The sequence below is a fragment of the Hemiscyllium ocellatum genome, chromosome 29, assembly GCF_020745735.1.
Source record: "Hemiscyllium ocellatum isolate sHemOce1 chromosome 29, sHemOce1.pat.X.cur, whole genome shotgun sequence".
Classification (NCBI taxonomy): Eukaryota; Metazoa; Chordata; class Chondrichthyes; order Orectolobiformes; family Hemiscylliidae; genus Hemiscyllium; species Hemiscyllium ocellatum.
Genome location: NC_083429.1, coordinates 56,311,906 through 56,326,981, shown reverse-complemented (window position 1 = coordinate 56,326,981; position 15,076 = coordinate 56,311,906). Strand labels below are relative to the sequence as shown.

Genomic DNA, 15,076 nt, shown 5'->3' with positions numbered 1-15,076 from the left:
AACCCCTTCTCCTTGCAAAGCTCTGGACTGTGTAAACCCAATATCTATATACAATTGCCCATTAGAAACAATTAACAGGGAAAGTTACAAACAAATGAGAGGGATTCTGATTTTCAGAGTAACAAATATCCCACTGGACAGACTGTCTGTACAGATGGACCACAGTGACCTATACAAGTACTCACCACTGACATCGAACTGCCGGACACAATGGGAGGAGCCTCACAGCTACGAAGATGAGCTGCCTCTGCTGATACCTGTGTAGAAGAGTCACTCTGGTCTTCAGTTTTGATCTATAAAGATGGGAGGTAACCGGCGTCAGACATCCCACAAAAGGTTTACACAGAATAGCTGCATTGCTACAGGCTGCAGAAACCCATCTCCCGGATCCATGCTCCTGTGTTACCTTTAACATCACAAACTCCTCTCTTGCACAGCATTCGCTTATCTGACACGTTATTCAATGAGTTTTGGAAATCAAACTGCACTAGATCTACTTATTCCTCTTTTTCCACAATATTCAAACAAGTTTAGAAACTTTGATTTCCTTTCCATGAAACTACATTGACTCTGCCGGGTTGTGTCATGATTTACTAAATGTACTGCTATTACTTTACTAGAACCAAAAAGAAGTTACAGCATAGACAAAGGGCAGCTAGTGTCTTAACATCAGATTCCAACATTTCCCCCAAGTACAGATTATTAGGCTAATTTACCTGCAGTTTGATTACAGTATTTGTGTCCTCCTCTTTTCTTGAATATAGGTGTCACGTTTCCAGTTGGTAGTTCTCCGGTCTGCTGGGATCTTTCCAGCAGGGGGAAGGTTTGGGAGAATTACCACCAACGCATTCACTATCTCTGTAGCCTCTTCTTTTAAGTCCCACAGGCCATCATGGTAAAGAGATTTAATAGCCTTTAATCCTATCAATATTCCTGGTACTGTTTCGCCCTCTAATGATAATTCCATACACCCCTGGATTTTCTATTGTTACTGAAATGCTTTTAGCATCTTTTAAAATGATGACAGATGCAAAATACCCCTTTCCTAATACAACACTCCCTGTTTTATTCTTTAAGAGACAAACATTTAGCTATTCTCTACCTTTATATTCATTCAAAGCATTTGTTCATCCTATTTCTCGCCAGTTTACTCTACGTACATCTGTTTTTAAACTTATTCTTCATTAGATTTTAAAAATGTTCCCAATCATCTAGATTATTTAGAATCTTCACAACGTTGAAATAAAAACAATTTGATTACTATCGAACTTCTTTAGCTAACCACAGATGGTTCATTCTTCTTATTCAAAGCTCTCTTTCTTAATGGAATACATCTTTTGCAAAATAAAACAAGATCATCTCCATAAATTTTGGCCACTACTCAATCACATTTTTAAATCTATTGTCCTAAAACTCAAAGTTTATGAAGATAAAACTGACTTGAGGTAATTACAAAATTAAGATACTAGTTTCAGGAGAAATTTCTCAGCCTGAGACCAAATGCAGCATGTGTTAAATGTCAACTGGATGTGTAGTCACAGGCCCGGAAGCAAACTGGTTCAACTGGGTAAACTTGGACCCCACCTTCTCTCTGTATGCAAATTATAGCTGCTCCAGGTGCTCATTTCCTGAGCCCGACCACAGCCGTTTGAGATCACTAGAGCAAACCACTCTGAAAATAATAGGTAAAGAGTACCAAAATGGCCTAAAAATCCAAACTATGGAAAGATCCTCCCTTTAGGAGCAAAGGGACTTCAGCTAATTAAACATCTCAAAATGTCACTCTGCTTCTAACTAGGATCATCTGAATTAACTGCTAACAGTACAAGGAGACTCTTATAGAATCTACAAGAATACCCATACTCCAAAGGCACAGACTTTTTTTTGATGAATTTCAATGCATAACAGATACCTTGTTGTACTCACTCCCCAGGTATTAGCTCCACCCCACCAGGCCATTCACCACATTAACCATTGACCATATTACCCCATGGCAGGAGACAAGATTTCACTTCAAATTTGCACTGTCCCTATCAAACACTCCCACAGCACGTACAGCCCAAGTCAAATAGAGCAAAATAAAACACAACTAACTGCCAATGTTGGAAATCAGAAACAAAAACAGAAATAGCTGAGAGAAATACAGCAGCTGTGGCAGAGAGGAAACCAGCTAACACCGAGTCCACTGACCCTTTGTCAATAACTTCAATCAATGCTGCCAGACTTGCTGAGTTTCTCCAGCACTATGTTTCTGTTATAGAGACAGTAAGCCTCCTTCTATCATTGCTCCAAATGTCAGAGTTATTAAGCAGAATTTGGAAGGAATAGATTGCAATACCAACACTCCCTATGTTAACAGAATAATAAACCTGAACTGAAACGTACAATATGATTAATATCCAGTTGTATTTCGAATAGCCCATCATTTGCACTTTGTTTGGTATTCAGTGTTTTTTTTTCAAACCTTGGATAAAAAAAAATTGTCAAGATGTTGCTACATAACCTTAGACTGCACATCCACTCACCTGTCGAGTGAAATCCAGGCCGTTTCGTTCAATACCTGACAGAGAAAAAGGAAGGTATAAATACAGGGTATGAGCTGTAGTCCAAACTACTAATGTATGGGCAGAGTGTGTGGAGGGAATTTGGCATCTGGTAGCATAGGACATACAGTTACTGCACATTCACTCCACACACCTGGGTAGGTACCCATCTAAGAATCATGGAATCAGAACAATTACAGTTCAGGAAAGTATTCGACTCACTGCGTCCACGCTGGCACACTCCAGGAGAGATAGTGGTACATCACCACCCTCTCCAACATCCCTGTACATTCATCCTTTTCAGACATTTAGCGCTTTGACCTCTATTCTTAACACCAAGCCAATCACTCAATATTCATACAAAACACTTGATGCTATTAGCAAGGTTGGGGGCAGGTGGGGCAAGGGGGTGGATGACAGATGATGTGGTACAGGAGGCGGAGTTATATTAGAGAAGGAGAAGTGGTGCAGAAAAGGTCTAAAAGTGATTGCACCGTATTTAGAGTGAACAAGGATTCGCTGGAGTCAATAAGAGGTCGCGCAATTATGCCAGAATGAAAAACCAAAGGAAAAATTCAGCAATCTGACAACATCAGTGAAGAGAAATCAGAGTTAATGTTTCAGATCCAGTGACCCTTTATCAGAAGGGATGGTGGCAAGGAAAGTAATGCTTTTTATTGGGAGGTGGGGGCGGTTAGGAGTAAAAGCGATAGGTGCAAACAGAGCCCAAAGACAAAAACAGTTGGTCAAAGGAGTGGGTCAAGGTCCACCTGAGAGAATGGATACCTGCTAATAGGGATTCATAGCTGACAATGGGTTGTGTGGGGTACTAGTCCATGTGATGACAAGGTATAGTGTGTAGGGTTAGGGGTAAGGACATGGGAGAAAGTGCCTCAAGCCTTAAAAGTGTTGAACTCGACATGGTGTCCTAAAGGCTGCACAGTTCCCAAGCAGAAAGTGAGGTGCTGTGCTTTGCTGGAGCACCACTATAAGCCTGAGACAGAGATGTTGGCCAGGGAACGGTGGGGGGGGGGGGGGCTGAAGTGGCAGGCAACTGGAAGTTCAGGGTGTTTTTCGCAGACAGAAAAGAGCTGCCCTGTGAAGTGGTCACCCAGTCTGTGTTTTGTTTCCCCAGTGTACAGGAGACCTCATTGTGAGCAGCGAATGCAGTAGACGAGATTGTATGAAGTGCTTCACCTGAAAGGTGTGTTGGGCCTTTCAATAGTGAGGAGGCAGGAAACACAGGGACAGGTGTTACATCTTCTGCAGATGTAGGATAGGTCAAACAGCTGTGGGGAGTTTTGGAACTGAAGGAAGAGTGCACCAGGGTGTCCCAGAGGGAATGATCCTTTTGGAAACCTGACAGGGGAGGGGAAGAGAATGTCTATATGGTGGTGACATCCTGTTGGAGATGGCAGAAATGCCAGCAAATAATCCTCTGGATTTGGATGCTGGTGGAATGGAAGGTGAGGACTAAGGGGGACCCTATTGCTGTTGAATGAGGGAAGAGGGAGGGTGAGGGCCAAAGTATTGGAGATGGGTTGGACCCATCTGAGGGCCTTGTCAACCACAATGCTAAGGGATTCTCGGTTGAGGAAGGTGGACATTTCGGAGGCCCCTTTGTCGAAGTTGGCATCATCAGAACAGATGCAATGGAGATGGAGGAACTGGGAGAATGGAATTGAGTCTTTACAGGAAGCAGTATGTGAAGATGTATAGTCAGGGTAGCTGTGGGGGTCAATGCGTTTGTAGTGGATATTGGCAGTCAGCCTAACCCCAGAAATGGAAACAGATGTCGAGGGAGGGAAGGGAGGAGTCAGAGATGGACCAGGTGAAGGAGAGCAGGGTGGAAATTGGAAGCAAAGTAAATAAATATTGCCAATTCCAGACAAGAAAGGGAAGGAGCACTGATGATTTCATCAATATACCAGAGAACGTTGTGGGTGGGATCCAGAATAAGAGTGGAATGTTCCAGATAACCCCACAACGAGACAGCCCTAACTTGGAGCCATGCGGTTACCTATGGCCACACCGTTGACCAAAAGGAAGTGGCAGGAGATGAAAGGGAAGCTGATCGGAGTGAGAACAAGCTTGGCCAGGCAGAGAAGGTGGTGGTCGGGGATAATGTCTGTATGTGGGTGATGTGGTAAACAAAGTGGCTATTCAGCTGGTGGTGGCCATGTGGAAATGGGTTGTTGTGTCAATAACAAAAGTCTGGCTCAACAAGCAGGACTAGGTCCTAAATATTTCACGATACGACATGTTTAGGAAAGATAGGGAAGGAAATAAATAACTACTAAAGATAACTGAAGAATGCTGATGATAAAAATGATTTAGTTCATAGAATCCCTACAGTGTGGAATCAGGCCCTTCAGCCCAACAAGTCCAACTGATCCTCTGAATAGTAACCCATCCAGACCCATTCTCCTCCCCTATTATCCTATATTTACCCCTGACTAATGCACTTAATCTACACATCCCTGAACACTATGTGCAATTTAGCACGGTCAATCCACCTAACCTGCACATCTTCGGATTGTGGAGGAAACTGGAACACCCAGAAGAAACCCACGCAGACACTGGGAGAATGTGCAAACTCCACACACAGTCTTGGCTGGAGCTGAAATCACACACCTAGGTGTTTAATGTAGGCCATCAATTCATGGGTGAGGGAAGGAAACAATTTTCTTTTTAAATTGCAGACAGATTCAAAAACTATATAGTTTCAGAGGATATGGACATATCTGGCCCAGGTAAATTGGAATCAGAGTATATGAAAAACAGAATTAGACGAAACAAAATTAGCGCACATGATAGACATCATATTGATAAACTACAAGAGATTTTAGCTGAATATAGAAAGTTCAAAGATGATGGCAATGAAAACGCAATGAGGAACAAAGACTAAGTACAGAGAGATTGGCAGCTAACGAAAGGAAATCCAAGTGTTCTCTTATTAGATATCTAAATAGTATAAAGGAGTAGGGTTAATTAGGGCCTTGAAAAGGGATTTGCACTTGGAGGCTGGGACATGGTTCAGTTCGTGATTTATATCTTAACCAAGAAATTAGATCATCCTAAGAATGAAGAATCTGAGAAACTGGATAGAATAAACAGACCTATAAGAAAGGCAGCTGGCTACGTAATAGACCAGACCAAACCCTCTCAAACCATTAAGAAAATTGCCTATTTTAAAGAAGTGCCAGACATTGCAATTTGATTGATCAAACTACCAGCCTTGATGCAAAACACACTTTACTTGTATACTATTGTTAAAAGTCAACAAAATAGAGGGAGGAGAAATTGGAATAACTTAACTCGATTGGAAATTTTAACTACTAAATGGTAACTGTTCCGATATAGCAACATCCCACAAAACACACCCTAGGCAAAGGCAAATTCAGAAAAAGAGATTATCTCACAAGCAATTCTAGCAGCAGGTAGAGAACCCCAGATTTTAGCTGAAACAGAGAGTAATAACAGCCTCTACATCCAGCTACAAGACCCCAGCACCTGTTATTACTGTAAAACAAAATAAAAGGTCCTGGGTCTGTGGGAGCTTGAGTCCACCCATACAGGCTGCTTCTATTGTTCCAACATTATTTTTAAAAACCCAAGGCCTCACAAGCCATTTACTTTATTGGCTTTGGAGCAGACTACTTCCTACCTCTGTCCCAATCTTTCTTCACAAAAAAGTACAAATACACCTCTTAAAGCCATAGTATTTTAAAGGTGTACAAAAGTTGGCAAGTCATCTGAACAAGATCAGATGCAACCCAAGACACTGAAAAGCAAGAGATAGATCATATTTTCCAACCCTCTAAAGAAATAGGACAGTGCTGAAAATTACACTCTTGTTCAGATAAAGAATAGAAGGAAAAAAACTATTATGGGCTCGCAAGTTTTGAAAGCTGTGATTTTAAGAGAAAATAATTTTATTTAACAGTTGATTAGACAAACAGGAGTTAATGGAGGGTAGACAACATGGATTTAGGTCAAATACATTTAAGTATTTTAGTTTTGGATGAGTGGAGAGGATTGTTGCAGGAAATATGCCAAATTCACTTCCAAAATACATTTGATACTTTGCCACTCAGGTTTGATTAGATTACTTAGTGTGGAAACAGGCCCTTCGGCCCAACAAGTCAACACCGACTCGCCGAAGCGCAACCCACCCATACCCCTACATTTACCCCTTACCTAACACTACGGGCAATTTAGCATGGCCAATTCACCTGACCCGCACATCTTTGGACTGTGGGAGGAAACCGGAGCACCCGGAGGAAACCCACGCAGACACGGGGAGAATGTGCAAACTCCACACAGTCAGTCGCCTGAGGCGGGAATTGAACCCGGATCTCAGGTGCTGTGAGGCAGCAGTGCTAACCACTGTGCCACCGTGCCGCCCTTAAAGAATCTTCAAGCAGTAAAAGGGAGAGGAGCAGAACGGATACAAACAATTGGCAGGAAACTGTAGTGGCCAATGATTATTTTTCAGACATGGGGTACCCCAGGCATCAGTATTAGGATGACTGTTGTTTTCTTGATCTATCTGCTAATCCTATCGCTTACAGAGTTTCCACACTAACATCCAGCAGAGTGACCTTCCCCTGTGCTGTGACCAATGATTTTATCCAGCTCTCTTCTCCAGATATCATTCACAAAACGACACATGCCAGTTTCAGCTATTCAGCTGCAAATGACACAAGAGCCAAGTTTGGTCTTTTCATTTCCACGTCTTAACAACCCCTCCTCAAAATCTACCCCTGCCTCTCACCCCACCAGCCCCACGCTGAGCTGATTTCCAATTCCTTGTGCAAATAATTGGAGTCAGATTTTTCATTCAAATCTTCTTGAATGTGACATTTCTGTTGAGTGTTTTATATTCTTTATGCGCTTCAATCCCAATACACAACATGAACATTTAGTACACATGACCAGAAAATATTTACATTCCAATATAGACTATTGGGTGTGAGAGTGGGGGGTGGTGGGCCCTTGGAATATCATTGCTGGAAGACCTTAGAGGGTGGTCATTCCCCACTGTCCTGGGGCATCAGCTACCCCGAGCTTTCACAGAGTTAGTTGATGGTCCTCCAGGCACAGTCCCTGTTTGTCTCAGTGAGCGTCCCAAGGAACAGACCATAGAGCAGAGTTCTGTGACACAGAGCTGCTCAGGATGAACCTCAACACAAACCATGCATCTCTCTCCAGACTTCCTTGGCAAAGGCACATACCAGCAGGAGATGTGTGAATGTGTCTACCCCCTCCCCCAGCCACTTCAAGGGCAGCGTGTGGTGGTACAGACCCACCAGATGTACATCATGGATCTCACAGGTGGTGCTCCTCTCACCACCAGCCACACAATGTCTTGGTGCTTGGTGGAAAGTTCTGGTGATGAGGTGTTTTGCCGAATGACTGACAATCTGCTCAGGAAACCATCCGACAGGATCCACCCTGTCCTTTTCCCACATGGTCTTGAGGACGCTAGGTGCTGACCACTTCCTGATAACTCGGACTTTGGAACGGTCTCCACAAAGGACAGTAATATGGAACAGTCCAACTACTTGGAGCTTTGGCAGCAGCGAGGCCAGGCCCAGCCCTTGCAACACCGGGGACGGGTAGAGCCTCAGTACGTAGTGACACTTGGTGTTTGTGTATCGAGGGTGTACACACAGCTTGATGCAGCCACACACAAAGATGGCCATCAGGGTGAGGGGGACGTTGGGTATGTGCTCCCCCTCATTATCCTGAATTTTGTACATCGTGTCCCTGCAGACTCGACCCATCTTAGGTCTCCAGGTGAAATGGAAAGTGGCTCAGGTGACTGAAACTGTTCAGTTTTAGGGAATGGGCCAGACTTTCGCCTTGTACAACAGAGAGAGTGCCTCATTCCTGATCACCAGCTTTTTACCCACAATGGACGGGGAGGGTGGGGCTCCTTAAAGACCGGTTTCTACCTCACCTTGGCGATGTACTCCTCCCAAGATGCTGTGCATGCCCTATCCACTTCAAACTAGATTCCCGGCACTGAGAGATGGCCTTTCCTTACAGTGAAAGGAATGAAGGATTGGTCAGCCCGGTTCCCAAAGAATACGGCCTCACTCTTGCCTCGATTTACCTTGGGCCCTGAGGTTCGTTCAAACTGGTCACAGATGCACATGAGTCTGTGCACGGACAGTGGAACAAAGCAGAAAATGGCAACATTATCCATGTATAGGGAGGCGTGTGTAGGCCCCTGCTTCCAGGAATAGTCACCCCTCTCAGGGTCACATCCTTCCTGATGGACTCAGCAAAGGGCTCTACACAACACACAATGAAACAGGAGAGAGTGGGCAGCCCTGCCTGACTCCAGATCTGATCAGCAAGCTTTCGGATTCCCACCCACTGATTAAGACTATGCTAATGACGGTGGTGTAAAACAGTGGGATCCAATTGCAGATTCCCTCCCCAAAGCCCATTTCAAAGAGCACATCCCACACACACAAGAGTGGTACCATGTGTGAATCCATGAGGAAACGTATCATCACTCTCATCTACAAACAGAAGGGGGAAGAGAGGGAGGAAATTTTCAGTTGGCAACCAATCTCACTGTTAATGCAGATTACAAAATCCTGTCAAAGGTCATTGCCAACCAGGTCAGGTCTGCTCTGGGATTGGTGATTCACCCCGACCAAACCCATGCTGTACCAGGCAGGAAGATCGCTGAGAGTCTCATGCTCCTCAGGGATAGGATCGCCTACATGCAGTACAGGGGGTGGATACCTTCCTTATCAGCCTGGACCAGATGGCGGCCTTTGACAGGATATCGCACACGTACATTTGCTTTCCTCCACAATCCCATGGTCAGGAAAAACTCAATCACCTTGTGGCACTTGCTGCACGTATGCACATCGGTGTGATGGTGGCTATCGTCTAGATGGTCATCTTTGACCATCTGTAGACGATGCCTCAGATGAGCTCTGTTTCTGTTTTTTCTTATTTCAAAAATATACATACTCATAGAACATCTTAAACACATACATAGTCACATAGATACTTTGGTTCTGTAAACAGTCTTTACATATTGAGAACAAACAAACCTAATATTCACACATTGGTCTTCAACGAGATGGAGTTGGGAACCCAGAGGCCTGCTTACGCTATAGACCCCTTCCCAATACCATTAAACTGCCTTGCATTCATTTAGCAGCAGTTTCCTCCCTCATCCAAACAGACCATTGCCCGAAGAGGCGGTGATGAAGCCTGAGATGTGAAAGTACATGAACCTAAACTGTTTGAACAAGACGGAATTCTGCAGAAAGACAGCAGCTGGAAATGGTGCCTGATTTGAATTTCAAATGAGCTCTCCTTTGCTCGGACACGGCCAGGCCGCCTCCAGCTCCAACATGGAAATCAGCTCCAACATGCAAATCACCCGGAGGCCACTCCGCCCCTCCACCGGGGACAGGCAGAGGGAGGGAGCAAAAGAGAGTGTGTGTGCAGGGAGCCCGGACAGCAGCCTCACTGGCCCCTGGGGAGTGGGGGGACACTGACCGTGGGGCATGGAACATTTTAATAGGACCCTGTTGAAAAACTGTGATTAAAAACAAATTGGGTCAGTTCCTGTCTCGGGCTCCTGAGACAGACAGAGACAGACAGAGGTGTCACAGCAACAAGTTAAAGTAACGAGCTGTGCTAGTTTTACAGAGCTGAATAAACATGCAAATGAGGAACTGTTCAGTAAAAACAATGTATTTAGGATCCGGTTATTGAGCCTTCTCCTGGAAACAGCTTCAATATTACAACAACGCCTCATTCTGCAGTTCCACATCGGAATCCCAGATCCGCCCGCCAGGAACAAAAGGCCATTCGGCCCGCTGTGATTGCTCGCTCGCTTTTCAGTTAGATCGTGGCTAATCATCTCCATATACCCACACTATCTCCACATCCCTTAGGCCCCACGAACCTATCGATTGTGTTGAACTTTCTCAATGACTGACTATCCAAAGCCCTCTGTGATAGAGAATTCAAAAATTTCACCAACCTCGAGAGAAGAAATTCCTCCTCATTTCAGTCTTAAATATTGACCCCTATCCTCAGACGACGTTCCCTGGTTTTAAACTCACCAGCTGGGAAACCTCTTATCTATTCCTACCCTCTCATGCCCTGTAACAAATCTGCAAGTCTCAATGATACCCCTCATCATTGTTTGAAAGTTGAGAATAGGACAGTTCCTTTTTGTACAACAATCCCAACATTTAATCTGGGTGTATCCCATTAACTATCTCCGTGTAAAACCTTCCTTTGTGAAGTCCTCGTCAGAAAGCCTTTTTCCACGCTGTAGACTTGATGGACCAGTCAAAAACCACCATTTACCTATTCTCATCTCACTTCCCAGCACTTGGTCCATAGCTTTGTATACCTTGGCATCACAAGGGGACCAAAACTATACACAATACTCCAGGTTAGGTCTCACCAAGACCCTCTACAACTTCATTCTTGTGCTCAAATACCTTGTAAATTAAGGCAGCATAATATTTAACTTCCTAATACCCTAATGTACCTGAATGTTGGTTTCTCACGGACAGATACTCACGCTTCCCAACTGCTCACCATTTAAGAAATATTCTGCCTGTTTCCTTTCTACTGAGGAGTGAATACCTTCGCAATATTCCAGGCAGCATGTTCACATCCCCTTACACCCTCCTCAGATCTTGTGTTTGCACTTGATCTTGTCTGTATAGCTGTGAACCTCACATGGATTCTTACAGTACCCCAGGTTAAAGCCAAAATTCATCTGTTTACTTTCACTGTTTTCTGCTTATTATCAATTCTCTATCCATGCTATATTTCTCTACTCTCAAGCTTTAATTTTGACGATTAAATTCCAATGTAGAACCTTACCAAAGGCCTGAGAATCCAATACATCACAATCATTTGTTTTTAATCAATGTCATAAGTAATTTATGACAAACAACCCAACAAATTTGTCAGACTTGATTGTCCTTCATAACTATATATGAACTCTGCCCAAATTTACTATTTTATAAACGTCTAGTTACTGCAACACAGAGTTGAAACAAATGGCTCTATAATCCTCTGCAGGAGGCCTGGGTTCAAATCACACCTGCTCCAGAGGTGTATCACCACATTTCATTACTGTCTCCAACACCCCATCACCTTTGGATAAAGTGCTGTTATATTCATCACTTTGCAGTACTCAAACATTTTTAGAATTTTGAAAGATTACCACATCTACCATTTCTGTCTAGCAGATCTTTTCAATAGACTGGAATGAAGCTCATGTGAAACTTCAATCCAGTTTCCTTTTCAATATTATATTATTTCAATTTCTATTATAATAATACATATTTTATTTACACAGGAACTAGAACTCGAGAAATATCAGAAGTAGACAATTCAGCTTCCTTGAGCTTATTTCATTATTTAATTTCCTCAGTTTCAGAAGTCCTTTGGTCACCTAATACTTCTGGCAGATTTTCCTGCAACTCCTATGACACCAAAACCAAATAACATATCTGTCATTTTCCTATCCTTTACTAAATATTCTTTGCCTCTATCTATAATGGGTCCAATTTCAGTTCCGAATCTGCATGAAGACTACAATAAAGAGAATTGTCCAAACACTCATATGGCATTAGTCCTCAAAATCCGTACAGTGGGGAAACAGGCCATTCGGCCCAGCAAATCCACACCAACTCTCTGAAGAGCATCACACCCAAACTCATCCTCAATCCTATCCCTGTATTCCCCATGGCTAATCCACCTAACCTGCATATCTATGGGAGGAAAAAAGATCACCTAGAGGAAACCCACACAAACATGGGGAGAATATGCAAATGCCACACAGACAGGACCTATGAAATTTTACAGCTTCAGCTCACCTAAGGTTAAGGAAAGCATCTGATCCTCCATTGTCTCCATTAGTGAACAAATCATTGATCCCTCAGAGGAGAGGTGGAGGTTCTGAAGCAGTAAGTTGTTGCTGATACATTGGCCTTCCATATCATTGATTACAATCAAATTATTCATCAAGACTGAAACAAAAACAGTTATTGCTGGAAAAGCTCAGCAGGTCTGGCAGTATCTACGGAGTGAGAAAGCAGAGTTCATGTTTCAAGTCAAGTGACTCTTCCTCAGAACTATTCACAAGGATTATTGTGATACAGTGGTAGTGTCTCTACCTCTGAAACAGGGGACCAAGTCCCACCTGTTCCAAAAGGTGTATAATGACTTCTCTGAACAAGTTGATTAGAAAATAACTAATCAAACTATTCACAAAAGGATATCTGATCTTCACTATAGGGAGAGGCTGAACAGGCTGGGGCTGTTTTCCCTGGAGTGTCGGAGGCTGAGGGGTGATCTTATAGAGGTTTACAAAATTATGAGGGTCATGGATAGAATAGGCAAAGTATTTTCCCTGGGGTTGGGGAGTCCAGAACTAGAGGCCATAGGTTTAGGGTGAGAGGGAAAAGATATGAAAGAGACCTAAGGGGCAACATTTTCACACAGAGGGTGGTACGTGTATGGAATGAGCTGTCAGAGGAAGTGGTGGAGGCTAGTACAATTACACCATTTAAGAGGCATTTGGATGGGTATGTGAATAGGAAGGGTTTGGAGGGAGATGGGCCAGGTGCTGGCAGGTGGGACTAGATTAGGTTGGAATATCTGGTTGGCATGGATGGGTTGAACCGAAGGGTCTGTTTCACGCTGTTCATCTCTAGGACTCGATGACATTCACCATCTTATTTACGGTACTCAGCAAATATGACAACTCAGCATTGGGCATCCATGCAAGACAATAATGACAGTAGATTAATTACCTGGACTGGATCAGTGTAAATTAAAATATATAGACTAAAAACTGCACTTAAATTTCCAAGCATCAGCGGTAATTTTCTATGCTGTAATAAGTGGCATACCGTCAGCACTAGTGTAACTTTGTCTTCTACAGAAGTCGTTTGAAGACTTGTAAATCCCAAACTAGACCACAGCAATGAGTCATAGCAGCCTCAATCTTGTTTAACTCTCTCAAATATGTTCTCAAGCACATTCTCAACAGTTAACAATTTTGCATTAATCAAAGTCTGTCAGTGACTGGTTAATAGTTGTCCCTGCTGTTCCGTTGTTTCCATTTTAAATCCTGTCTGCTCAGTTTTATCAAAGATCGAGTTGACAGCCCTTACACCAGAATGCTCACCTTATACAAGGCTTTTTATATGCCTGCAGTTGGAAGATGACAGTTTGGACTCTGTAGTGTTTATTAAACTTGTTTCACAGGATATGGGTATCACTGGCAAGTGTGACATTTACTACCCTAGGAGAAGATTATGGTAAGGCTGTATTCTTAAAGTGTTGCCCTGCTGTCAGGAAGGGATTCCAGATTCTGGCACAGCCAACAGGTTGGTCCGAAATCAGGCTAGAAGGAAACTTGCAAGTGGCAGTAAGTTGTCCTTCTTGATGGTAGGCATCATAGGTTTAGAAGGTGCTGTTAAAGGGAATTAGTGCAGCACATCTTGAGGATGGTTCACAGCTGTGAAGGTGTTTGAGGGAGTAAATTTTGGCGGTCGTCGATGTGGTGTCAACCAAGCTGGCCCCCTTTTGAACCGGACGCTGTTGAACTTCTGGCACTGCACTCATCCAGGCAAATGGGGATTATTCCATTACAATCTTGACTTGTGCCTTGTAGATGGTGGACAGCCTCTGGGGAGTCAGGAGGTGAGTTACTTGTTGTAGGATTCCCAGCCTCCAACTGGTTTTTGCAGCTACAACATTTCCTTGTCTAGTTTAGTTTCTGGAAATTGATAACCTCTAGGTTTTTGACAGTGAGGGATTCAGTAATGGTAACACCAGTAGTTACATTCCCTCTCATTGAAAATGATCACAGCCTGTCATTTCTGTGGCGTCAATGTTACTTGTCACTTATCAGTTCAAGTCTGGATATTATCCAGATCTTAATCTGTGTCTAAATGGATTCACTACAAGATAAAATTTAAAGAATACTGGAAAACTGAAATAAATAAAATACAGGAAAAACTTAGGTTCATCAGCATCTGGGCAGATAAACAGCTGTTAAAGTTAAAACCCAATATGGCTTCACTGAGACCTGTAAACATGACTCCTCTCCACATGGTTCTCCACCAATCGTTATCCCAGTTTCAGAAATGCATCTGAACGCCACCTGGATTTAGATAATCAACAAAAATCCTCACTTCCGATGGAGGGAAGGTTATTAATGAAGCAGCTGAAGATGAGATTTTTAGGAGTTGGTTGTGATCTAGGAACATGGAGGAGACAGTACAGAGCCGCTGCGTGAATGGTCACTGTCTATAAAGTATCTATCTGAACCACCACTTCCCTCTCGGAATTAAAGAATGTTCCTAACAATGGAGGGGTTTAAACTTGGGATGCTCCAGCACCAAGCTTTTACCTGGAATGGAAGGTTTTGGGGGAGGAGGGAGGCGGGGGGGGGGGGGGGGGGGGGGGGAAGAGAGAGAGAGAGAGAGAGAGAGGTGGGGGATGTGTGAAGG

General features: G+C 43.4%; 1 protein-coding gene across 4 annotated transcripts in view; it reads right to left on the bottom strand.

The window, feature by feature from the left end:
• The window catches only part of pou2f3 (POU class 2 homeobox 3), a 39,207-nt gene that overhangs the window by 22,916 nt on the left and 1,215 nt on the right, over positions 1-15,076 (bottom strand). For 3 of the 4 annotated variants that reach the window (XM_060846672.1, XM_060846673.1, XM_060846675.1), the window contains exons 2-3: positions 2,526-2,560; positions 186-293 (exon numbers count right to left, since the gene is read on the bottom strand). In XM_060846672.1, the coding sequence (XP_060702655.1) occupies positions 186-293; positions 2,526-2,560 (143 nt within the window). The remainder of the gene's footprint in view (positions 1-185; positions 294-2,525; positions 2,561-15,076) is intronic. The other variant, XM_060846674.1, reaches the window with a different exon arrangement.